The 24,638-nt window shown below is 42.1% G+C and overlaps 3 protein-coding genes across 8 annotated transcripts in view; 1 reads left to right on the plus strand and 2 right to left on the minus strand.

Moving 5' to 3' along the window:
• On the minus strand, positions 1 to 20,396 carry DDX25 (DEAD-box helicase 25). 2 transcript variants are annotated; one of them, XM_086678740.1, is made up of 12 exons: positions 20,275 to 20,396; positions 18,082 to 18,148; positions 17,785 to 17,826; positions 17,160 to 17,295; positions 15,452 to 15,544; positions 15,261 to 15,363; positions 13,648 to 13,762; positions 12,616 to 12,793; positions 5,211 to 5,448; positions 3,952 to 4,114; positions 1,729 to 1,917; positions 1 to 288 (listed from the first exon to the last, which is right to left on the minus strand). In XM_086678740.1, the coding sequence occupies exons 5-12, from the start codon at positions 15,511 to 15,513 to the stop codon at positions 227 to 229; spliced, it is 1,110 nt and encodes a 369-aa protein (XP_086534866.1). In that variant the 5' UTR covers positions 15,514 to 15,544; positions 17,160 to 17,295; positions 17,785 to 17,826; positions 18,082 to 18,148; positions 20,275 to 20,396; the 3' UTR covers positions 1 to 226. The 2 variants fall into 2 exon arrangements, with proteins under 2 accessions (XP_086534866.1, XP_025783849.1); XM_025928064.2 differs by lacking the exon at positions 20,275 to 20,396 and adding an exon at positions 18,790 to 18,910.
• Positions 20,051 to 24,638, plus strand: part of PUS3 (pseudouridine synthase 3) — a 9,515-nt gene continuing 4,927 nt past the window's right edge. Inside the window, exon 1 of one of the 2 annotated variants that reach the window (XM_025928033.2) lies at positions 20,051 to 20,167. The gene's annotated coding sequence lies outside the window, so the exon portion shown is untranslated. Of the gene's footprint in view, positions 20,168 to 21,405; positions 21,535 to 24,638 lie in introns of those variants that run through there. The other variant, XM_086678741.1, reaches the window with a different exon arrangement.
• HYLS1 (HYLS1 centriolar and ciliogenesis associated) overlaps positions 22,288 to 24,638 on the minus strand; it is an 11,883-nt gene continuing 9,532 nt past the window's right edge. For 3 of the 4 annotated variants that reach the window (XM_025928035.2, XM_086678742.1, XM_086678743.1), the window contains one exon: positions 22,288 to 23,582. In XM_025928035.2, the coding sequence (XP_025783820.1) occupies positions 22,658 to 23,582 (925 nt within the window). In that variant the 3' untranslated portion in view covers positions 22,288 to 22,657. The remainder of the gene's footprint in view (positions 23,583 to 24,638) is intronic. The other variant, XM_086678744.1, reaches the window with a different exon arrangement.

The raw sequence follows: 24,638 nt of genomic DNA on the forward strand, positions 1-24,638 counted from the left end.
TTAGAATAAGAAATAATCTTGCTTTTTTATTCAAAAAGATCAGTGCTTCACACCAACTTGGTTTCAAAAAGACCTCATGTCTTAAGACTAAGGCTACCATGACATTTATTTTGCCATATTTAACAGTTTCACTTTGAAAAAGCCCCAATGGAAAAAATTACCTTCCAAACCCATTGGGACATTCTCACATAAACTAGGACATTTCACAAACAACACAGTTCTGTCTTCAATATTCAATCTTTTCAATCTCATCCATGTCTTCAGGGTCGAGCTGCTTGATACTGCTATCTAAGAGAAGGGAAGAGAAAAGAAGCAGTCTTAGCCTGGGGCATACACAGAATTTCATTCCACTCAGCTCTGAATTTCTGAAGACAGTGACACCTTCACAAATACGTGTTCCTGTCATCCCCTGTATGGAAAGCCCTGAGAGAGAACATTCTCTAGATTAGATAAGGAAGAGATAGGATTAAAATAACCAATTAAAACTAACTAAAAGAGCATCAAATGTACCAAACAATAGAACATCTGTGTCTAGATACCTTGGGGCAGAAAAAAAGGCCAGAGTGCAGGTGAGGGGAGCCTGGGAAGGGACGTGGCCCTACTAGGAGGAATGAATGGGCGTGTGTGGGGTGGGGTGAGGGATGGCAACAGGGAGGGAAGCTAAGGTGCCTCTGCTGAGGTCACTTCCCAGGATTTGGTCATAAGGAGCTTACTATAGCAGGCGTGGATGGATGGTAAGGGTTCTTTCTGCCTGCCATCCCTCCTTGCCTCTCCTAACACAGAGTGCTTAATCAACTTCCCTGAAGCGTCCATGGATGTGCTACAGTCTAGACTTTCCAAAATCGTATTCCAAACTGCATAGGTGTGCCTCTATGCATTTCCCCAGGGACAGTGTCCATTGCTTCCCACAAAAGTTAAGTACCGTTTTCCCAAAAGGTGAAGATATATTCGGGGTCACTCGAGTGTACCTCTCCCCCTGCTCCCCAGTCATGTCCGTGGGCCTTGGGGCCAGGGGTAACTGAGAAGTGGATGCCTCAGGTTACCATCAGAACTTCTATCAGAGCTTCCATCAGAGTGCAAGCTGCTGGTCCAAGAGCCCAGAAGGTTACCAGAGTCTGCCTTGTTTGGATGTGGGGTGGGAAGAAGGGCAGCAGATCTCAGAATTTAGGACTATCCTAGTTGGTAGGGTGGGGCCAGAGAAAGAGAAAAATGTAAATAAGAGGGGAAGCTGGGGACAGAATATAATTTTTTTTAAGTTTATTTGAGAGAGCGTGTGAGTGTGAGTGGGGGAGGGGCAGAAAGAGAGTCCCAAGCAGGCTGACTTGGGGCTCGAACCTACAAACCATGAGATCATGACCTGAGCTGGAACCAAGAGTCGGACGCTTAACCAACTGAGCCACCAAGCATTCCAGACTTTATTACTTTGTTTTGGATGGTGCTTTATAGGACATGAAAAGCTGCCCCGGGTCCCATAATGGGCAATAACATAAACCTGAGCTCATATTAATTCCACTTGATTTTTAAGTTGTTCTTCAGCTACCATATATGGATGATTTACTCAACGGCCTCACATTAGGAGCTCTAGCACTCACTGTGGATTAGGAGCTTCCCACTCCCTGGCTCCTGCCCCCATAGACCCTAAACCTCTGGGTACTAGGTCCGTGACAGACACCATCACTGTCACCATCAGCAGGATGCACAGTTCCCACTGTGACAGGTGCTACTTACTAAAGTGATCCTGGATCTTCATAAGCAGGGGTAGCTTATCCACCTCAATCATGTTGAAGGCCAGGCCTTTCTTCCCGAAGCGCCCCGTCCGCCCTATGCGGTGAAGGTAGGTCTCATAGTCTGGCTCCTCAGCTTGGTTTACAGGGAGATCAAAGTTCACAACAATTGTGACCTGCTTCACATCAATCCCTGGAAGAGGAAAGACACTGTGGGGTCCTGCGACTGTCTCCTTAGGACACAGCTATTCATGAGCCCCATCTGCCAGGGAAACTCTCTCTTAACAGCCGTCATTTACAAACAAAAGCTGGTTTTATGTCACTGAAGTGGATACTTTGGTCAAGCAGTTTGCTGGCCCAGGGCGCCTAGGATGCTAGATTTTAGAGTGTCAGTAGAAGCTAATTCTACAGAAGTTTCAGTATGTACAAAGAGCGTGTGTTGTGGACAGGGCTCTCGCCAAGCCCACAGAGCCACCCCTCCGTTCCTACTCTGCTAAGTCCCCGGCAGGACCCCCTGTCTCACGTGCCCTACCCTTCCCTGGACCCCACGCCACTCCATGCCGCAGTCATGGTTCCAGCCAGGACTTTTTTTATCCCTTGCCTCACTGTTGTAACAACCTCCAGACAAGTTCCCCCTCTTCTCTCCTCCTCCAATCTCTCTGACCACGGTCACCATGGCAACGTCCTGGACACCTAAGTTCAGGGCTAACTGCACAGGATGAAGCACAAACAATTCCAGATTTCCAAACCACCTGAAGTCTCATCTCTTCCTCTCCTGACTCAAATCCAACACTGTAGTCACACGGCCTTGCCATTTCCCAAGCAAACTGTAAATTCTTATCAAATTAGATTCTACCCTTTCTTCAAAACCTTTCACATCTAACGTTCCTGGAAGAATTCTATGATCCCCCAGTGCCTCTGTCTCCCAGCACTAGAAAGCTGTCTCGGTCACAATCCTTGTCCTCCTTGGAGCTCCTGGTGCCCTCTTTCCTCCAAGGTCTAGAGGTGTGCCATCCAATATGGCCCTCTAACTTTAAATTAATTCAAATTACAAGTTCCTCAGTCACACTAGCCACATTTCAAGTGCCCAGCAGCCCTATATGGCCACTGGCTACCAACTGGACAGCACAGAACAGAACATTTACTTCAATGTAGAAAGTTCTACTGGATGGCACTGGTCTAGATAGTCAAGTGCCTAGACGCTGAGCTCCTGAGGGGCTGGGACCTCATCTTTTTTCAGGCTCCTCTTCCACAGTGCTGAGCTCCACCTGCATAGCAGGTCTTCATTTCTATCTGAATGAATTAGGAAACATGGTTTGAGTATGGGGTGTAGGCAAGGGTATGGGAAGAATGAATAATGTAGGAAGGCCTGTCTCCTGAAAAAACAAAGAATTTTCCCCAAAGTAGTCAATAGTTTTAAAATTAAAAACACCTCAGAGATGATCAATGTTAGTCATTAGGGAGCATGAGTCAAAAACACAATGAGATACCACACACATCTACTAGAATGGCTAAAATGAAAAAGAGTGGCAGTATTAATTGCTGGCAAGGATGCAGAGCAATTGGAACTCTCCCACATTGCTGGTGGGAATAAAAAATGGTACAGTCACTTTAGAAGACAGTTTCAGTTTCCTATGAAGCTAAACATACATTTACCATATGACCCCCAAATCCTACTTTATTTATCCAAGAGAAATGAAAACATGTCTACACAAGACCTACATATGAATGTTTATTACAGATTTATTCAAAATAGCCCCAAACTGTGAATAATTCAAATGTCCATCAACTCGTGAATGAACTAATTGTGGTATATCCATTCAAGGGAATATGACTCAGCAATAAAAAGGACCTAACTACTAATATATGTCACAACACTGATGAATTCAAAGCATTATATCAAGTAGGATAAGTCAGACACAATGGCTACCTATATATGATTTAATTTATATAGCATTCTGGAAGAGACAAAAAAGTAGACAGAAATCTGATCAGTAGTTGCCAGGGGTCAGATGATATGAAGAAGAGGCTAGCAGCAAAGGAGCACAAGGAAGTTCTGGAGGGAGAGGGAAGTGTTCTATACTTTGATTATAGTGATGATTACATGACCCTATATGCTTGTCAAAAATCTCACTGTATGCTTAAAATCCATGAGTTTTATCATACGTAAATTATATACTTCAATAAACTTGACTTTAAGCGTGTACACACACAAACACACACACACCTCGAGCACAGACATTGGTTGTTATAAGAACTTTCTCTTTCCCATCCCGAAACCTCTGAATGATGGAGGCTCGCTGATCCACGGTCAGCTCTCCGCTTAACAAAGACACTTGGTGGCCATCCTGCATCATCTCCACAGTCAACCACTTGGCATTTCGACGAGTCTACATGAAAACACAAAACCCAGCACAGCACCCCAAGTCAAAGCAGACCTGCTGTGTTTGCAATGCTCACTTACGCATGATGGGGAAGCCAGAAATGGCTGCACAGGGATTTTGCTTTACCTCTCCCTCAAGTCCTAGAGAAATCTTAGAATAGGCATGGAATTTGTCCACCCCCTGTACTTCCTAGGGTCACATCCTCTCAACCTTTAGGAGCTTTGACTTCTCTCAGCCATTAAGGAGAGATAAAATGCTCGCCTACCTCATGTGGTAGTATGATGACAAAATGGGATAATGCAGTAATGACACCCTTAGTCCCTTTAAGAAGAGTGCTTCATGTCTGCCAGGAATCTCGCTCAAATCTTTACATGCATTACAGTCATTTGCTCTCACAACAACTTGATGACATAGCTACCTAAATTAAAAAAACCCAAAAACCCAAAGCTTAAAAACATGAAGTCACTTGCCCAAGGTTTCATGGCTAGTCCGTGGCAGAAGCGAGCTTTCTTTTATTCTACAAGTATGTGTTCAGTGCTGTCCCTGTGCCAGGCAGGAGCCATTCTAGTGGGCTACAAAAGTAAGACAGATGAGGTCCTGCACTCATGGAGCTTACAGTGTTCGTGGGGTAGAGAGAAAATAAAACCGATGCGTGAACATGAAACACGTCCGATGGAAAAAGTAAATATGAAAATAAAACCAGGGTAATATTAACAGTGAGAGATGGAGTGGCTACTTTGCTCATAGTAAGTTAGGAATTAGACGAGAACATTCTTAATCTGATGAAGAGTGATCTATAAAAACCCAACAGTAAACATCAACCTAAATGGGGAACTGTTAGAAGCAATCCCCCTAAAATAATGATGCCCTCTATTTAACATCATATTGAGGTCCTATTCCATTGCTTAATATTTCTAAGTTTCACCCACAAAATACAGATTAATTTCTATCCCAAGCTGTTCTGAAGATTACACTAAATACCCTCTGGTACAAAAAGTGCTTGCGATGGCACCTGGCTCTATGGCACTTATTAGTATTACCATCCCCTCGCCTCCACATGCAGGGAAGTCTGGGCATGACGAAGACAGATCTCAGCAGTTACCTGGCAGAAGATGATGGCCTGACCAATGGTGATGCCACCATAGATGTTGCACAGAGCTTGGTATTTGTCTTTCCTATTCTCACACAGCACGTAATACTGTCGGATGTTGTTCAGGGTCAGCTCCTCTTTTCGTAACTTGATAACATTAGGGTCAGGAATGATTCGCTCTGCAAACTGCCACACAGAGTCCTCAAAGGTTGCTGAGAAGAGGAGCATCTGGCACTCAGAAGGTAAAGCTCTGTAAGAGAGAAGGGGAAGACGGCCGGGCTGTCAGCCGCTGCCATCCCTGGTGCTCTCCTTGGAGGCATCTTCAAGCACATCACACCCACTGCCATGAGGGCTCAGTGGGTAAAGTGCTGCCCATAAGCTCCACCTCTGTGCAAAGGGCCACGTGTCCTGCCTTTTCTTGCCAACCAGAATTTGGAAAAACACATGAACTGAATGTAGAACTCAAGGGCAAAATTTAGATATGTATTTTGGAGGGTATGGGGTGTCACTTGACAACTGTCTTCTTTTACTTTATTAAAAAAATTTTTTTAACATTTATTTATTCTTGAGAAAAGAAAGACAGAGCATGAGTGGGGGAGGAGAGAGAAAGAGGGAGACACAGAATCTGAAACAGGCTCCAGGCTCTGAGCTGTCAGCACAGAGCCCGGTGAGGGGCTCAAAGTCGCAGACCGCAAGATCATGACCTGAGCCGAAGTCGGATGCTCAACCGACTGAGCCACCCAGGCACCCTGACAATTGTCTTCTTAAAAGAGGCAAAATCATGGAGCCAAGAGTGTGGTCTAGATAGTCTTCATGGTATCGTTTCACACAAAGTTAAATGTGGGGAAGGAAACAGGCTAGTCATTCAATGGCAGGTGTTATAGTTCTTGGGAGGAAAAGAACAGCAGCCGCAGCTAACTTTATTTGGAGTGGGAAGAACCTGGATATACACAAAAGGGGAACAAAAGATAAAAATGCTACTGCATGCAAAATATGAGCTGAACCCCTAATGAACAGAGGGCCAAATTACATAAAGTTCAACAATGAGTAAAAGGAATCTATGGAACTAGCAGTCAAAACAGAGGTTAATCCTGAACAAAGGGGGCTAGCGATTCAGGGACCCCTGGAGAGTTGGGGTTCTATTTCTTGGTCTGGGCCATTGTTACATGAACACGGCCTCTTTGTGATAATTCACTCAACCGTACACTTGTGATTCATGTATTTCTCTGAACACATTTTATACATCAATAAATTTTAAGTTAATCTGATTTCACTGGAGAGAAATCATTGCTTTTGAGGGGAAGACAGAGCACCTAGAAGATAAGGCATTAGTGCTACAAGAGAGCAGGAAAGATCATGGAGTCCAGCGAGTCCCAAGTACTCTGTCAAGTCTGGGGTCTGAATCATCTGGGCAGCTTTCCAAAGTAACGATCTGATAGACTTCTTGGCAACTGTGGTAGACTGCCTACATGCGTACCTCCTTAGCTTCCCACATACCACTAGCATGATCAAGAAGAGATAAAAAGATATGAATCTACAACAACATGGAGACAGAAAAGGAGACACTGGTGGATGAGAAATTTCAATACGTTTCTGGAAGATGGGAAACTCTGGTTAACAAGAAAACATGAGCGCTACAGATGGAAATGGTGATGACAAGGGTGGTTGAGCTGCAAAGGCAGTGGCTCTCTCAGAACCCCTGAGAGCTCTCAGAGCTGTGGGCGCCAGAGGCCAGAGTAAGTGGGGGCGGTGTGCCAGAAGATATGAAGGATACTGTGCATTAACTTGCTTGGGGGGGGGTCAGTGGGGTCAGGGGGGAGACTCTTGGCCGTCTGCTACATCACAGTTCTCCATCTGGAGAAAGATGGTACCGGGACTTGCACCCCAAGGCCTGTGCCATTTCATTCCAATGAATGATTCATTCCATGTACATTCATGATGTTCATTCCATGTACACAGACTACATAAGGAAAGGAAACACGGGCTGTTCTGCAATCCACCCTGGATTTTGAAGACTTCGTAGGAGAAACAGAATTTCAACTATTTCATTAATAATTTTCATATTGATTAAATTGACTACTTGTTGATATGCTTTTGATTTTGAGATATATAAAATATAACATGAACTTCACCAGTTTTTTCTTATGTGGCTATTAGAAAATTTAAAGTTACACATGTGGTTTGCATTATCTTTCTATTGGACAATACTGCGATTTAATCTTTTTTAAGCAAAAGGAAGAAAATCAACAATGGAAGGGTGAACAACCAACATAAACACTCTATTTATTACTTAATATTCTCTTGAGTAGGCAGCCCTTTTCAGCTACCGAACCTTTCGTTCTCAGTTATATATAAACACACCAACTTAGCGTAAAGGATGGCCAGAAGGGAGTCTCACTTGATCTTTGGCCAAAATTATTTTAAATAGAAAGGCTGGCTGAAAATGTGTGTGAGGAGCAACTGGACCCCACCTCATTTCAGGAAGCTGAACATGTGCAAGTAGAAGTCTACTGTCTGTGGGGCGCCTGGGTGGCGCAGTCAGTTAAGCGTCTGACTTCAGCCAGGTCACGATCTCACGGTCTGTGAGTTCGAGCCCCACGTCAGGCTCTGGGCTGATGGCTCAGAGCCTGGAGCCTGTTTCCAATTCTGTGTCTCCCTCTCTCTCTGCCCCTCCCCTGTTCATGCTCTGTCTCTCTCTGTCTCAAAAATAAATAAACGTTGAAAAAAAAAAATTAAAAAAAAAAAAAAAAAAAGAAGTCTACTGTCTGTGCAGAAATCCCAGACTTGGGGATACCAGCCTCAGTAGAAGGTAAGGGTAAAGCGGAGAGCTGAAAATAAGGAATGAGGGGAAATATGCACATGAGAAAACACAGCCCACTCCCTGGCCCTCCCAGAAGGCCAGCAACCAAGTGCATGTCTCCTGGGGAGCTGTCAATAAGCTTCTTGGTTCCTACTTTTAGATTTTGAAAGGCTGGCCATTGTACCACCAGATTCGAGGGGGGAAAGGTCTACCACAAAAGACACAGACTGTAGCAAAAAACAAAACAAAACAAAACAAGAAACTTAGGTAATTCAGAGCCAATGTTGAGAATAGAAAAAAAAAATTTAAATACTATAATTAACATCCTCAGAGAGACAACAGCAGCATATTGCATCCATGACAAGAAAAGGAAGTTATGGAAAAGAAACAGGGAATGCCAGGACGATCCAGATAAGACAGAAAAAGGCAGCTAAGTGACTGTGTTATTTTAATGACAGATGGAAAGTCACATTCAACTGGGTTAAAGAGGTAAATACCAAAAACAAAGCAACTGCACCACATGAAGGGAAGAACAGGGGGAAAGCATGGTGGAGAAGGAGATGTGAAAAGCATATATGGAGACCAAGCATCACAAGTTCAGGATGAGATGGGCACCATTTCTAAATTCAAAGCTGTTTTGCCTTTTTAAAGCACACCAGTGCTCAGCTGGAAACAGTGGATGCTGAATTAGTTTGGCCATACCATACAAATGGATACGCATTATTGTATCCCTCCCTTGATATCTCTCTGAAACTGAGGAAATTTACATTTCCTGTTTAGAGGTTGCAAGCAAAATGTCCTGTGGGTGAACAAATGGAGAACATTTTGACCACAGAGGTCTTACCACTTTCAGTGTACAGCTAATTCTATAAGATTTTACCAATGATCATGCTGTCTACACTATACCGGATGATATACCAAATCACAGCAACAATAAATATATTCCTCCTATCTCTTAGATACTTTGACTTGAAAAATGGGAGTTCAAAACATCTCCTTGACTTCTATAAAGTTTGAATAAGTCACGGAAAATCTAAAACTGAAGACTGTTGATATCCTATCCAAACTAGCTTTTGTTCAACTGTCTGCATGTGCTGCAGACAATGCAAATATAAATTCTGACAGATTCCACTCAGTCTATAAACTTATCAAAGAAAACAAAAAGATCTTGCTAGCTAAATATCCTGCATACTTTGTAGACCACACTTATAAAAGGCATATAATTTGCTTAACTGTGATGTTGAGCTTCCATTACCAAAGTTTTTGGTGACTTTTTAGTTTCCTTAAAAATTGCAGAAGCATCTAGTACATTTTTTACTGTATGTTAATGGAAGAAGAGAGTCACCTTGGACATATGCCTGTAAGATGCCTATCATTGCTGCTGGCCATGAAAAAGAGTTAAAATGTTAGTCATAAAATCATATCTTCCAAGTGTGAGACAAAAAGAACATCTTTCTCCCACTTGAAAATGTGCTGAATATAGGAATGGAAAAAAGAATTACGGTAAAACAGAAATGATATGCTGTGTGATGCCCTGAAGCAAAAAAAAAGAAAAAAAATACTCATTTTAAAGGAAGTAAGACCTCTGCAGAACTCAAGACTGTCAGCAGAAAAGGGGAGTTAAGTTGAACAAGACTTTCTTGTTCCTTTGCTAAAAACTGTAACTTACTCGGAATCCATCTTGGATTTCACAGACTTAAATCCCCTCGGTGCTTCACAACCATTTTCCTGAGAATTACAATGCTATCTAATGGACTTCAGAGTGTTTAAAAACGATGGACATTTTAGACCTGGGTAACCTAAGTGGTGGATTTTATAGGTGTGAAGGATCTGAATGACAAATAGCTTGTCTACAAAACAAGCCTGCAGACATAGTAGATGTGGATGTTTCTAGAAAGCTAGACATGAATTCTTGCGTGTTTAAAAAACTACTGTTGCTAGATAGTAAACTCTTAAATAGTTCATGTTTAAACACTTTATTATTAATGTTTCTATTTATTTTTGAGAGAGAGAGAGCACAAGCAGGGGAGGGGCGAGAGACAGGGAGATACAGAATCAGAAGCAGGCTCCAGGCTCTTAGCTGTCAGCACAGAGCCTGACGCAGGGCTTGAACTCATGGATCATGAGATCATGACCTGAGTTGAAGTCGGATGCTTAACCGACTAAGCCACCCAGGCGCCCCCCTTAAACACTTTTGTTAAGAGGACATCACACTGGACTAATACCAAGAATTGGTGTAAGCTTGGTAAGAGCAGAGCTTCAAGTCAAAATGAATTTTACATTTGACTGTATTCAGTTTTACCACCACATACAAGGGAAGAAGGCTGCAGGCAGTTCAGAGAAGTATTACTGGAGGAGGAAAGAGAAGGAGTAGAAACAGCCTACTGCACTAGGAGACAAAAAGAAATAGGTCATTGCTGATTTTGTCCTTAAACACAGGTAACAGCTGTTTAATTAGTCCTATTGTGTTGACATTCTCCTTGTAAAAAGTCTTCTATTTAAGTATCTTAAGAACATACAACAGCACAGCTGACATTTAAACATGCAATAAAGAATTTAAAAAAATTAAATTATGATGTCAAAAATGACATAAACTACTGTTATATCTTTTTCATACATACTATTCATTTAATTAGTTCTATTGATAATTATGACTAATGGCCACTTAACTAGTTCTACTGTTGTTTTGCTTAAATTGTAGGATTTATGTAACAGAAAATATAGAGTATACAATTTTAAAGAAATATACCATTTATCACATTTTTATGTTAACACACATGTATGACTATTTCTTCTACATTATATTCATTCATATATATATATATATACACACACATATATATGTATACATATATATACTTTTTTTTTTTTTTTTTTTGGTCTGGCATGGCTGTGTCCTGCTCCCTAGAAAGTTAGTCACTGCAGGGAAAAAAATAACCTAAGAAATTTTCCCAGATCTGGCAGGCACAAGTTTTAAAAATGAACAGGGTGAGTGTACTATGTGTCTAGAACAATGAATGAGGGAAAAAGAACCCAAACAAACACATATCACTGTCAAGTTTCAGAATACTATGGAGAAAGAAGATTCTAAAAGCTTCTACAGAGAAAAAACAGATCACGTACAAAAGTTTGACTATCAGAACGACTTTAAATGTCAGCAACAACACTGAAACTGAGGGAATTATAGTATTTAAAAAATTTTTGTTTTCAACATTGACTCTGAATTTATAGGGAGAATTCTTTTCAACTTGGACTCCACATCCAAGCAAACTATCAATCAAAAGACCAGATTTACAGGTACAATAAAGATATTTTCAGACATGTGGGAGATGGAAAGTAAACTTCCTGACATTGTTTTTTAGGAAGCCATTAGAGAATATACTCCAGTGTACTGAGTAAATTGACAGTAAACCAAGAAAAGGGACCCAGAAAACAGGAGATTCCAAACTGTAAATGAGGGCCAGGAAGACCTAGAGAGACAGCTATACAATGAAGTCCAGACTGAAACCGTAGAGAGTGTGCTCGGGAGAGTTTCAGGGAAAAAAAGACATTGATGGAATTTTTTGCCTTTGTGGAGATAGCATTTTCATATGACACATATGATGAAATAGGCAGAGAAAACTTAAAGATCCCCACACAGTGATACTAACCAAAGGAAGGAAAACAGACAGTTATTAAATTCTGGGGGTAGCAGTTGTACAAGAAAATACATAATTATAGTAATACCCTGTGCAACAGCGAACAGTTATCTGTATGTCCTAATGATATCACTATTAACGTAACCAACTCTTACGATGTAACTAACCACAGAGAGGGGACAGGAGGATGGGGGAGGGTGGTGGTACAAAAGAGCAGAATTCCCACCTCCTCTATAAGGTAGTCAGCAGATGACGACACATTAAGAAAAAGGCACGTGAGCATATTATTTAAATATATGAAGGTTAATAGCAGAACCCAGATGTATTCTCTACAGGATAGAGCAGGAGGTCACTGTTTTTCATGATGGGTCTTTCAGTACCACTTGAGTTTAATACTGAGCGCATAAATGCTTTCTTTAAAAACAAGTGATATAGATTCCTAAAGCCCACTCCCAGAAATTCTGAACTAGTGAGTTGCAGGTTAGGCCTGGTGATCTGTGATTTTAGGGCCCTTGGGTTATCCTGAGAGAAAGGCCTAGGAAAACAACAGGATTTACTCGACAAATGAGAGGCAAAGTCAGGACTAGACCACGTGGTTCCCAATTCCAGATTACTGTGTTCTCTACCCCCCGGCGGTTATCCTCACCACAGCCTTATCAAGTTTTAACAAATTCTCTTTGGACTTTTGCTCTAATAGAGAACTTAGGGACACAATTTGGTGCCAACTCACCACATGGGTTCCACAAGTAGGCCAGTGGAGAAAACAAGAGCAGTCAGGCAAGATTACAAACTGAAGAAACCAGCAAATGACAGCAGTCTAAAGGCCCGCTGAACTGGTGAAAATATTGAACCCCAAATTTGTTTCAAAAGCAAAAGAAGTAAGGAATTAAGTAGTGACGGCAACTAGGAGCAGCAGACAAATCAAACTCCCCCTCCAGACGGAAGATTCAGGAAGAACACGGATGGATGTGAAACTTACCTCTGAATACGAATGCTTTGGTCTGAGAATCCTTGTGTGTCAATCATCACGTCTGCTTCATCCAGGACAAATACACGGATCTTAGTCAGATCAATTAATTTTCGCTTGAAACACCAATCTAGGACAGTCCCAGGAGTGCCGATTATAATCTGTTTGGTGACATCGGTTCCTCTGGGAACTAGGGAGAAAGGGATTGAAGGACTCCTTCAGATGCGACGCAAATGACCCTAAGAATCCACACATCAGGGTGATGCGACACAGGACTCTTCAGTCAAAGTATATTTGGTGATGATTTTGCAAATGCAAACCCTGAGGGCCTTCTCAGATTTTGATTTTGCAGAGCTTTAGGACAGATTCCTCAGTTCCTAGGATTTAGTAATAACAGTCTTGACTATTTGATTCTGCCCACGGTCGGTTAAGAAGCCACCCTGCAGCAATAGCACTGGCACAGTGGTGGAAACCCTACAAACTGTCCCCAGTGTCCCCATGTTAAGTTCGTAGACACTAAGAAAATAGTGCTCCCATTTTCACACTCTACAAAAACAAATACATACATGTACATCCATATGTTAATGAACTGAAAAAGGAAGCAAACAACAGAGGTCGGTGAACAAAACTAGTTATCCTTGGAAATAGGTCTTTGGAGGACAAGAAAGAGAAACTTTCACTTTTACCTTCTGACCTGTGTTTTAAAGATCTTTTTCTGCCATGCACATGAAATACTTTAATGAAAAAGTTAAACGCCACAAGCTGTCTGCACAAAATGCCTGAGCCTCAAAAAAAGAAATATATGTAAGCACCATCTTGCAGGATGTGGAAATGAAGTAGCTAACATTTACTGGGTCCTTCTTATGCTCCAGGCTTGCACACGGAGCGTCATCTGCACCGCTTCATTTAATTCTAGTAACAACCCTTCGGTACAGGTGCTGTCATAGCCCCCGCTTTAGAGACAAAAAAGCCGAAAAGGGATGTAACATGCTTGCCGGAGTGAGGATTTAAAAGGTCAGCCAGGACCGGCTTTCTGGTACATACTGTGATTCCCTCGAATGGCGTACATCACTTGAACATCCACACAGAATTTTCCCATCCGTTCGACCACACGACCAGTCTGCAGAGCCAGTTCGTAAGTAGGAGCTAGACAGAGGCACTGTGAGAGAGAAAGGGTAAGTTGAAAGGCTCATGCAAGCCATCGTGCAAATCTGACATACAATTAAAGTCTGTTCAGGAAGAGGCACACATGCAAAACTGGAGATTTTGGTTGACTAAAATATCTTCAATTGAACACAATTTAGCAGCTGACAGATCTGAGGTGAACGCTGAATATGGGTGGGGGAGAGAAGGGGCTGAAGGTGGAGAAACACCTTTTACATATTCCTCTCTAAAGAGTTATAGAGAGCCACAGGTTATGCTTTTTTTGTGGGGGACAGTGAGGTGTAGGGAGGCTGGGAATCCAGAAGAAAGATAATGCAAGACAAATCACACCTTGAGCATGACCCTCATAACTTCTTGCCTGCTATTAAGTTTGCCTACTTCCAGAACACTCCCTGCTTGATCCACCGTATACAATGCTGGCAGAATATTCCCTAAAATTTTCCTGCTACTTCCACCCCTCTATATCTGGTTGATGAATGAAGAAGCTGATGCAAGAAACTGGTGATGTTTAATGCATTTGTTAAGATCAGTTAAGAATCTGCGATACAGAGAAGAGGAAAACAGCTACAGTGCTAAAAATTGTTTCCACACACATTTCTCAATGTGTGTTCATGCACAGTCTTTCCTGAAGAGTTTTTACTCATCATATCAAACCCTCCCTGAATATTTATTTCAGTGAACTTTTCTAAAAAAGCACAAAATTTCAAATGCTGGGCATTAGTCATCCACCTCCACAGCTTATCCTGCTGATCAAACTGTAAACTTACCAAAAGAAGCCTTGTTTTCCCCACGGCATAGAGTGCACTCAGTACTCAGGTACTCAGCTTGTCAAACGAGTTGATGAGTACAGGTTAGAGAAACAGGGAAAGAATACCACTTTCCATGAGTGGAAGCCAGACTGAGCACATGGCAAGATCCATTCCTGTCCCTGCTCAGTCACTCTTGACATCTGTGACCTTATGTGAGACACTTCCCTCCCCAAGCCCCAGTTTCCTTCTCTGCTAAAGGGAGAGGTGGACCAGGTGATCCTCTAGTCCTACAGTCATCACCAGTGAATGCTCACTTTAGGCCTAGCACAGCACTAAAGAGGTACATTACTTAATCTGCATGACAATCCTATGAGGCATTCATTCATTCATTCATGAATTCATACATTCATGCATGCATTCAATGCTTAATGAGCGGTTTCTACACTGTGCTCAGAGTCAGGAATGATCCACGCCTTTATAGATGTTTACAGACAGGGAAACAAACATGGAAAGATCTACTAACTCACCTAAGACATTCTACTAGTAAGCAGAGAGGCTGGGATTGGAACCAAACAATAAAGACTGTGTTCCCAATCACTATCCCCTACTGCTGCCCAATGTTCTGTGATTTTATGAAAGAATGTCTATTCTAAATGCCAGCACATCATTGAAGTAATATGACCCGTTACTACAATATCATTGGCATCTTCAAGCATTCCCATCTCTCCCTCAGCTTTTCCTTACCTGTGGGAACAATTCCAAGGTATTAACTCTGCTTAGCATTGCCAACACAAAAGCAGCTGTTTTTCCTGTTCCAGATTGGCTCTGGGCTATGAGGTTCTGAGGTCTGGAGAAAAGAGGAGATGCCTGGGTATAAACTGCATACAGGAGACTAAAAATAATGAAGTTGGGATAGCACTGCCCTGGAAACTCACGGGTGTGCCAGCATCATAGGGAGAGCCATCTCTTGGATTTTGGATGGTCTATTAAAGCCCATTGCGTAGATCCCTTTTAATAACTCTTCCTTCCTGTCAAAAGAAAAAAAAAAAAAGCAAACAAAGCCTATGATTGGTCAGCAGCCTCCGAAATACATACTCCAAAGGTGCATTTTTAAATTAAGCCACTTTGCAACTGAGATTCAAAAGTAGTATTTAGAAATACACAATTTATACCTCGAATTCCAAACATATACAATCATGCTTGTACAGTTTTACCATTAAAATAATAAGCTACGCTACAAGCCCAGGCTGAGGACAGTAATAAGAGCCTAACAATGAACTTTCAGTTGAACCCAGCAAAAAAGGAAAAACCTGTCTGATAAAAGTGTATTAACTTGCCAGGAGAGTCTTATTTTCCACACAAGCAGAAAACAGATTTACTGTTTAATTCTTTTCTTTCCTTTTTTTTTTTTGTTTTTTGTTTTTTGTTTTTAAGTAGGCTCCACATCCAGCATGGAGACCAACATGGAGCTTAAACACACAACCCTGAGATCAAGACCTGAGCTGAGATCAAGAATCTAACACTTAACCAACTGAGCCACCCAGGCACCCCTCTGTTTAATTCTTTTTAATGAATGACAAACTTTGATGCTTTAACAGCAATTTTCAGAGAAGACAAAATTATGTCGAGGTGATCCTTACATCAATTCTGTCTAGGAGTGGAAGACACAATATTATCTCATCCTTCTGAGCTAGCATTTAAAGAAATTTTTTAATGTTTATTTATTTTTGAGAGAGAGAGAGAGAGAGAGAGAGAGAGAGACCGCAAGCAGAGGAGGGGCAGAAAGAGAGGGAAACACAGAGTCCAAAGCAGGCTCCAGGCTCTCAGCTGCCAGCACAGAGCCTGACACGGGGCTGGAACTCACAAGCCATGAGATCATGACCTGAGCTGAAGTCAGACGCTTAACCAACTGAGCCACCCAGGCACCCCAGAGCTAGCATTTTTAAATGCATCCTTCCTGCGGTCTCATGATAGATGTTAGAAAGAAGATAAAAAGAAATGGGTTGGAACACGTCCACCTTCAATAACAGGCACATTTTGCATGCGGTTAAATTGGCAGGTTATTGGCAGCCAGCTGTTAATCATAGGTAGGCTTCTCCTTCCATTTAGAAAATGTCTGAGCATTGGGATTTTGGATTTTTTCCCCCTTAAACGGGTCCCTATCAGTAACTCTTCTGATTAAAACACACTTCCTTAATGAGAGTTAACAGATCCCTAGCAAATGCAAACCCATTTGGGAAACTTATTCATTTTAATGCCATCTAAAACAAAATAGAATTAGGAAGGTAACAGCTTATAACTTATCTAAAGGAGGTGAGAGAGAATATTTGGGTCATCAACGTCCCTATATCTGTATCATGGTATGGCAAATAATAATATGGCTGTGTTGAGCTTAGTTATCTCCCTTAGCATGTCAAGGTTAAAATATTTTACCATCAAAATTTTCTCAATTTGCCGCACAACTCAAGTATTGTAGTGCTTTTTCAGCTATACTTTACTTGCACGCAAAATGTACACATCTCATTTTAATACTGAATATTAGAACAAAAAGGGTATTCTGAGAGTTTTTATTATTAGCAGATTATTTTGTTCTGTACCACTCTTTCTGGCATTTTCCCACACAAAATGAATAAAAATACTTACAGCCGCAGCTCTTCAAATGTTTTCACTGAGTAGAGTGGAGAGCTGGGGTCCTTCTGTAAGACTTCAACTCGGTGACTGGATTCTACTAATGACTGCCGGATTAATTTGTTTAAGAGTGAATTGGCTGCCAAATCCACTAGAAAAGCAAAAATAAAAAAGGAAATATTGCACGAGTAAATCCAGCTTCCTAAACGACACCTAATAAATTGCTCCTTTCCATTCAGTGGTTGTATATCAAGCAACTGCTCCTACTCTTATCTTCCTTCTAAAAGAAGGTTGTAGAAAGAATGACTTAACACTGAGAGTTCCTTTTTACATGAAGATCCAGTTTCTTATGCTCTGCTGTCACACCAACCTCTGGCCTTAAGCAAGCCTACATCCATCACCACCAGACCTAATTTTGCCTTGCCAGCTGAAAATTCTCGACTCATTCCCGCATATTGCATTTCAACTCCCCCTAAAGAAATACAGCCTACTCCTAATTTAGTATTTCTTCTGAAATTCACGATTTATAAATAGAGAAAAAGTCCTTTTTCACTTAAGATTATATTATTCACTCACACTGTGAAAGTCATAATTAATTGATACAGAATGCTAGGTTACATGCAAATTAATTTACTCCTACCTACATCGTCTTCATCATCATCTTCCGTGTTATTAGAACCATCTAAAAGGATGGAAAAGAAACAATAAATACCAAACAGAAATGTTTGTATGATCCCAATATCTCTCACCAACTCCACAATGTGCACTGACATGAAAGGTCATCCAGTGGAGGAGTGGGTAAAAAGACAGGGAAGGTAGTGGAGGACCCTGAGTATTAAATTAATGGAAGTCTATGGTATTTCAGTTGCCAGGGGCCTGAGGAAAGCAATGCTTTTTAATTAATTGAGACCAATTTGCTTTATCTAACAGCACTCACCTACGTTTGGGACTGTAGTACTCCTAATACCCCGAAGGTTCTTCCGGGGGTGGATGAGGTTTGAAAACTATTGAAAGACACAAATTGCAATCAATATTAGGAAGCAAGCCACCAAGCAGCCCAGCGCTCCCCACTAGCTGGGAGAGACCACCCGAATATTGTTTCCTTTGCAGTTTCAGGTATTAATGGATTCTTTTCAGGAACAGGTCACCTGTATGAATTATGCTAAAATGAAGGAGACTTTCTGCTGCCCCTGTACCTTAAGTTCCTCTTTATAGTCCTCTAATCTAAATGTGGCAGTCCTTGGGGCGGGGAGGGGGGGGGCGGTGTCACAGAACCAGTAAGGAATGGTAGATAGAAAAACGCGGTGGTCGGTAAGATGGAAGCTAGCCGAGGCTAAATGGTCAAATTGGGAGAACAAAAAACTCCGAGGTCTAGTTGGGACTATCAGCTGCTTTCTCTCCCAGGACTTCTAGGGGGTCTTCGTTCTGCCCTTCAAACCAAAGGTCTTGCGTTTCTCAGGGTCTCCTTCCTCTGGCCCTCCCCCAAATCCTTACCACATCACCCCTCCACCATTTGACACCCCACGCCACACGCTAGCGAGGCTTCCCCTCACCCCCCCCCGCCACATCCCCCCCAGCAGATTTCCCTCTCAGAGTGAGGTTCTGGCTCCCGCCCACTTCCCCTCCCCGCCTCAGCGGCGGTTACATGACTGTTCAGCCGCTCGCTCTCCGCCGCCCCGGCGTCGCCTCCCCAAAGTAACGACGCCATAGCCGTGATCGCAGCTCCCGCCCCCAGCACGTGCGCCCTCCCGTGGCACGAGGCAGTGCCCGGCCCCAGCCAGCGGCCAATGGGCTTCCCCTGGGGGCGGGCTTACGCGCCCGCGAGCATCCGCCGCGCGGCGCGCAGGCGCACGAGCGCCAGGGAGGTGGGGGGGGTGGGGCGGGGGCAGGGGGAGTTGTGGCCGCCGGAGCCAGAGAAGTGTGATCCTGGGGCAGGTTTCTATTCCACCAGCAACCCCATCCGTGCCAGGTGTTAGAAACGGGCGACGGGGCGCTATTGTCGTGAACATTCGTGTTCCCCTAACTTCTGCTAACCCAACAAAAGCTTGAGACTCTAAGCCGCCCCAATTTTCGCACTGATTAGCGAGTTCTACCTTCTTTAAGCACCACTCACTACAGACAATTCAGCTCACCCATTCCCGGTTTCAAGCACTCGTGCCCACGTTTCCTCCCAAATATCCGCTTCTGTATTAAAAGATGTCAGAAAGGCCAGAGAATTGCATAGGATAGTAAAGGGGCAGAATGAATGAGTTTCATTTGACAAATTAATTCAAATGCAAAGATGAGAAGGGGGAGTGAAGTTACCCAAGTTCTAAACTTCTGCCCCTGTTCTAATACCTGTGATGTTTCCACATACCTGCTTGTTTTAATTTTAATCCTGATATGTGCCCTTTGCTAAAACAATCATGAGAAAACTGTTTTCCTTGCGGTAAAACCTCCACCTCTTATCCGCATCTGCATTATCAGTTTTCTAACTGGAATCTTTAGATTTGGATCAGCGTCTCTGCAGAAACTCACAAACCAAAGACCTAGTTATGATCTCTCCGTGGTGCTGAAGCACGACTCCCCAGCTCTGTTCGGTCACTCTCGGGCACCTCAATCGTTTGTTTTGAGGTTATCAAATTCCTCTTCAGCCTTTACATGTGGATTATAATAGCAAATGTTTTTGTCTTACAATGGTAACTTTTTACTCATGTAAGTAGATATAAAGTCGGACCAGGTTCTTCAATGTTAGTTTTCGTATACAGATAGCAGAGACTTGAAAAACTGCTTTTCCGTTATTTTATAACACTAGATTTATCCTGTATTTTATTCTTGTGTTAGCATAGGTCCCAGATTCTGCTTTGTCGGAGGGGAAATGGTGGTCAGACTAGAAAATATTAGGCAGATTTTGGCGTCTCTCTTGGAACTACATTTCCCACAAGGGTGGACTACATCTCCCATGAGACCCTGGGCGCGCGCGCAGAAGACGCAAAGTGACAGCTTCCTGTCTCGCGAAAAGCTGCGTGGTCGACAACCGGAAGGTAAGTAAGGGGATTTGGGGATGAATTATCTTCTGGGTTCTCCAAAGAGAAACGCTAAATGTATAGACAGCTGGATGTTTCTCTTTTCCACTCCCCCTTTTACATACCTTGTTCTTGAAAGCGCTGGTGGGTGAATATGGGATCTCGCTTAGGACCCTGTTTTTGTATCTGGTGCTTCTTGATGCTTCTGGCAGAAAGTCGCAGCAGTAAGAACTCCTTGTAATTCGGTTTACTTAGAGGGCCCTTGGACTGTGGAGTTAAGTCTCTGCTGCCTCAGAATTGTTTGGTCACAAAACTAAATACTAATAGAGGTCAGGATTCCAATAGTCTGTGGAGAGGGAGGCGTGGCGACTTTTTAAAAAATTGTTCAGGAGATTGCTTTCCACGCGATTGCTTTTCACTGTTAGTGATCATAGTGTCTCCTGATCCTTTGGCTATTTCTCCTTCCCTCGTTGGTTTAAAATAAAGGTTATCACGGAGAACGCTTTCTACTACCCTATTGGTTACTAATATTTTGAGATTTGAATCTTTTCAACTTCAAAAAACGTATTGAAACTCTAGCGATAGCTGATTATATTTACAGTCTATGGTCGGCGCACACACGATTCCCTCGTTGTGGTAATGTGGCAGCCCCCTTCCAGGCGTTGGGTGTGCTGCGGTGTGCTGGAGGAAGCAATGCACGTTGTCAGGAGTCTTGGACCCAAGTCTTTTTGCCACAAATCTTACTACCTGCTTAAGCCCTTTGGACTAATTCTCTGGTTAAAGGGTTAAACTAGGTCACTAAAAACTATGTGTTGATAGTGGGCGTTGAGATAATATAAAGTCATTGGTGTAATTTGCATATAAAAATGCCATGTGGCTTTCAAGGTTTTTAAAGAGGTATAAAAACTACCTTTAATCTCATTACCCAGTAAGGTTTTGATTTTTCCTTGTGCTTTGCATGTGTAGATGACTGTGATCATACTGTATAGTTTACAACTGGTTTCACTTAATTTGCACTTTGTTAATAGCTTCCCATTATTTTCAGTGGATGATATTCCTAATCATTTCACTGTTGGATAGTTTGCAATTTTTACTTTACAGTGAGCATATCCCACATCTATCTTTGAGTCACTGATTATTTCTTTCCCTGATAAATGCCTTCCAGTGGAACTGGATGAATGTGGCCCAAACATTATGGAGCAAGTATATTTTAGCAGATAGTAATGGTCAAAGTTGTTCATTTTTATGTTGCACAGCTGTTTTCCCTTGAACAAGCAAACTGTTTCTGCTGTCCCTCTGATGGCTTCAAATGCTACAAATGACAGTCTCCAGATTCTAGATGTTCCCCGTTGGATTAGAGGCATCAAGAATAGAACCAATTTAAGGTGAACAGAATTAGCATTTTGGTCTGTACCCACATAGGCCAGATTCACTTGGATATTTGTGTCTGCATCTAGTTACAGATAGTATTCGTAGTGAAGAAGTTCTGTTTAATAGTGGGAATAGCCTTCAAGCAACAAGCATAATTTCCAAGAAAATCTCAGTGGCAAATTATAAAAAGCATGGTATTCTAGAAGTGACAATTGGAGGGCAATGCATTATTGAAGTAATTCTGGAATTAAACTTGGGTTAGAATTCTGTATGTCATGTAGTACTGTTACTGAGCATCTATTGAAAATCACTTGGGGCTCTTGGGTGGCTCAGTCGGTTAAGGGTCCGACTTTAGCTCAAGTCATGATCTTACAGTTTGTGAGTTCAAGCCCCATGCCGGGCTCTGTGCTAACAGTTCAGAGCCTGGAACCTGCTTCAGATTCTGTCTCCCTCTTTCTCTCTCTGCCCCTCCCCCACTCATGCACATGTGCTTGCACACACTCTCAAAAAAAAAACATTAGTTTTAAAAAGATCACTTAAGTTTTCTGGATTTACTATGTTCCTTTAGTGATGGAGGATTATCTGTGTTGCTACTTTCCTTCCTTCCTTTAAGGAGTGTGTGCGTAAATGACAGTTTTTTGTTCCTTTCCTCTGGTGCTCATTATTTAAGTGGTGAGAGTATGATGGGAAGTAATGATTGGAATGAGAATCATAACCCAGTTTTGAGATCATCTTACTTAGGAAGTAGAAGTAAAAAAAAGATCAAGTTCACAAAATCCAAAAATTCTTTAATGAGTAAGCTTAACACCCAGCAACTTTAAAGACAGCAACTCACACACTGGCCAAAGGTTAAAAACAGTATAGAACAGAAATAGTGCTATCTGACAAAGTGAAAGACCAGATCTGTTTTTCTTTCTCTGGCATTTGTCTTGCAATTACCGGATTTGAGAGTGGTCATTAGGAAGTGAAGTAGTATTTAATACCAATGAGATGTAGACTTAGGAAAGACCAATGGTAGGTGATGTCTTTATAATGTTCCATGGGCTTTTCAGTTAGTTGTTTCTACTTAAATAAAAGGAAAGAGAGAAAGAACCAGGTTACCCCCAAACAATCCCATAAAAGAGGTTAAAAAAACACTTAAGAAGGAAAAAGAGGGAAGGGAAGCTTCCTGGGCATGACACCATTTGCGAGGTCACAACGAACACCCCAGCGAAGGGCAGATCTTTTCTTCTCAGTTGGCACTAGGTAATTGTTTGGAACATATATGTGCTGAGGCTTGGACTGGGGTTCTGTTCGAGAAAGCATCTGCTCTCGGACACCCCAGCGTAATTCCTTTCTATTATCTTCACCAGGTAACCTTATTGAGTCCCAGTCTCGTTTGTACTCAAAGTATCGGGCTACGCGGTCTACCTTGCCCCGGTTTCGGCTCAACTGGTCCAGCCTTGGGAGAATAAAGGACTTTGGTCGACTGGCAACAATCAGGTCTTGTTCATAAGCTGGAGAGGCCATTCCTTCTCTTCGTAGATAGCAAATGAGCTCATCTTGAGAAATTCCTTGGTATTCATGTGGTAAATTAAATTTTTGTGAAATGTCAGCTGGAGATTCCCTGTCTTCCTGGAACTGCAGACTCATCAGCTTTTGTCTTAAGTCCCAGAGATCCATATCACTTTCTGTACCAGACTCCGATTCACTGATAATTGACTCATCTGTCACTAAGACTTCCCCTCCTGGCTTCTTCCGCAACACCTTTCTCTTCATCACTGGCTTTCGGAGTCTTTGAGAGGCCTCTGAGACTGTTTCTGAAGTGGCATTACTTTCTACGTGTGAGTACTGCAGTTGCACAGGGAGAGGCTGCTTTCCTGGAATTATTGAGGCTTTACTGTAGGGATCATATTGCATAGACTGGGCATCTCTCCTGACATCTCCCTCACCCTGCCTTGCACAGATATGGGTAAAAGCTGTAGTGGCTGCCAACATTCTTTCTTCTGGATCCATATTGGCCCATTTTTGTCCACTGGGTCCCATGAGTTCCTCCATTGCTTCCCCTCCACTGTAGGACCTTCTGGAAGAAAAAATACTGATCAGTTTTCTGATAATTCCCAGCTCATTAACTGTTCATTCCCTTCTTGTGTATTATTTTATTGTAGTCAAATGGAGAAAGAATGGCTAAGGCAATCATAAATGTAATAGTTCTGTAATAAAATACAGATTTTAGAATAGGGTAGTGTGGTAGTGGTTTGGAGGGGCATTAACTCAGCTCCAGAAAATCTACCAGCTGCTTTCATTTCCACTCTCTTGTTTGCTTCCACTTTCTAATGCCTGGTAGTTCTGCTACCTGTAGTAGCTCCTAGGACAGTACAGGTGAGGCAGAAAAAGAGCTTGAGACATAATGCTTAACATATATTATGCAACTTACACTGAGGAGCACTTTGTGTATCTAGCATTGTTCTATGTGCTTAACATTTACTAATTCATGGAATCCTGTGAGCTAACTGGTACTCTTATTACCAGTTTTCCACAGATGAATAACATGAGGCATAAAGAACTAGTCCAAGGTTACACAGCTTGTAAGTGATGGAGTTGGAAGTCTAACTCAGGCAGTCTGGCTTCAGTCCTTGCTTTTACCGATGAGAGTGATTTAATCCAAAACCATCACAAAGCAGTGATATGCACATAAACACTCGTATGCTTAAGTGATTTTAATGTGTCATTAGTTGCCAAGCTAAATCTGTTCATCTCAGTACCCTGTCACTGAACTAACTTTTAAACCCCAATCAACCAGCCAAATGCCCAATGCTAGTTTCTGGACTGGATCTAGGACAGGTAGCTACTGCCCACACTATTTCCCTGTATCCCTACAATTTTTCTTTCTTTCTAATAAGGACTTTTATGCCCTACAATTTTTCTTTTTAAATTAAATTGAAAAACTAATACATGCACATGGGAATTTTTTAAATTAAAATACAGTTGGCATACAATATTCATTAGCTTCAGTTGTACATTTGACAAGTTTATAGGTTATGCTAAGCTCACTACAAGTATAGCTACTGTCTGTCACCATGACATGTTATTACAATACTATATATACAATAATGACTAGATTTCCTATGCTGTACTG

The sequence above is a fragment of the Puma concolor genome, chromosome D1, assembly GCF_028749965.1.
Source record: "Puma concolor isolate L17-30 chromosome D1, mPumCon1.1.hap2, whole genome shotgun sequence".
Classification (NCBI taxonomy): domain Eukaryota; kingdom Metazoa; phylum Chordata; class Mammalia; order Carnivora; family Felidae; genus Puma; species Puma concolor.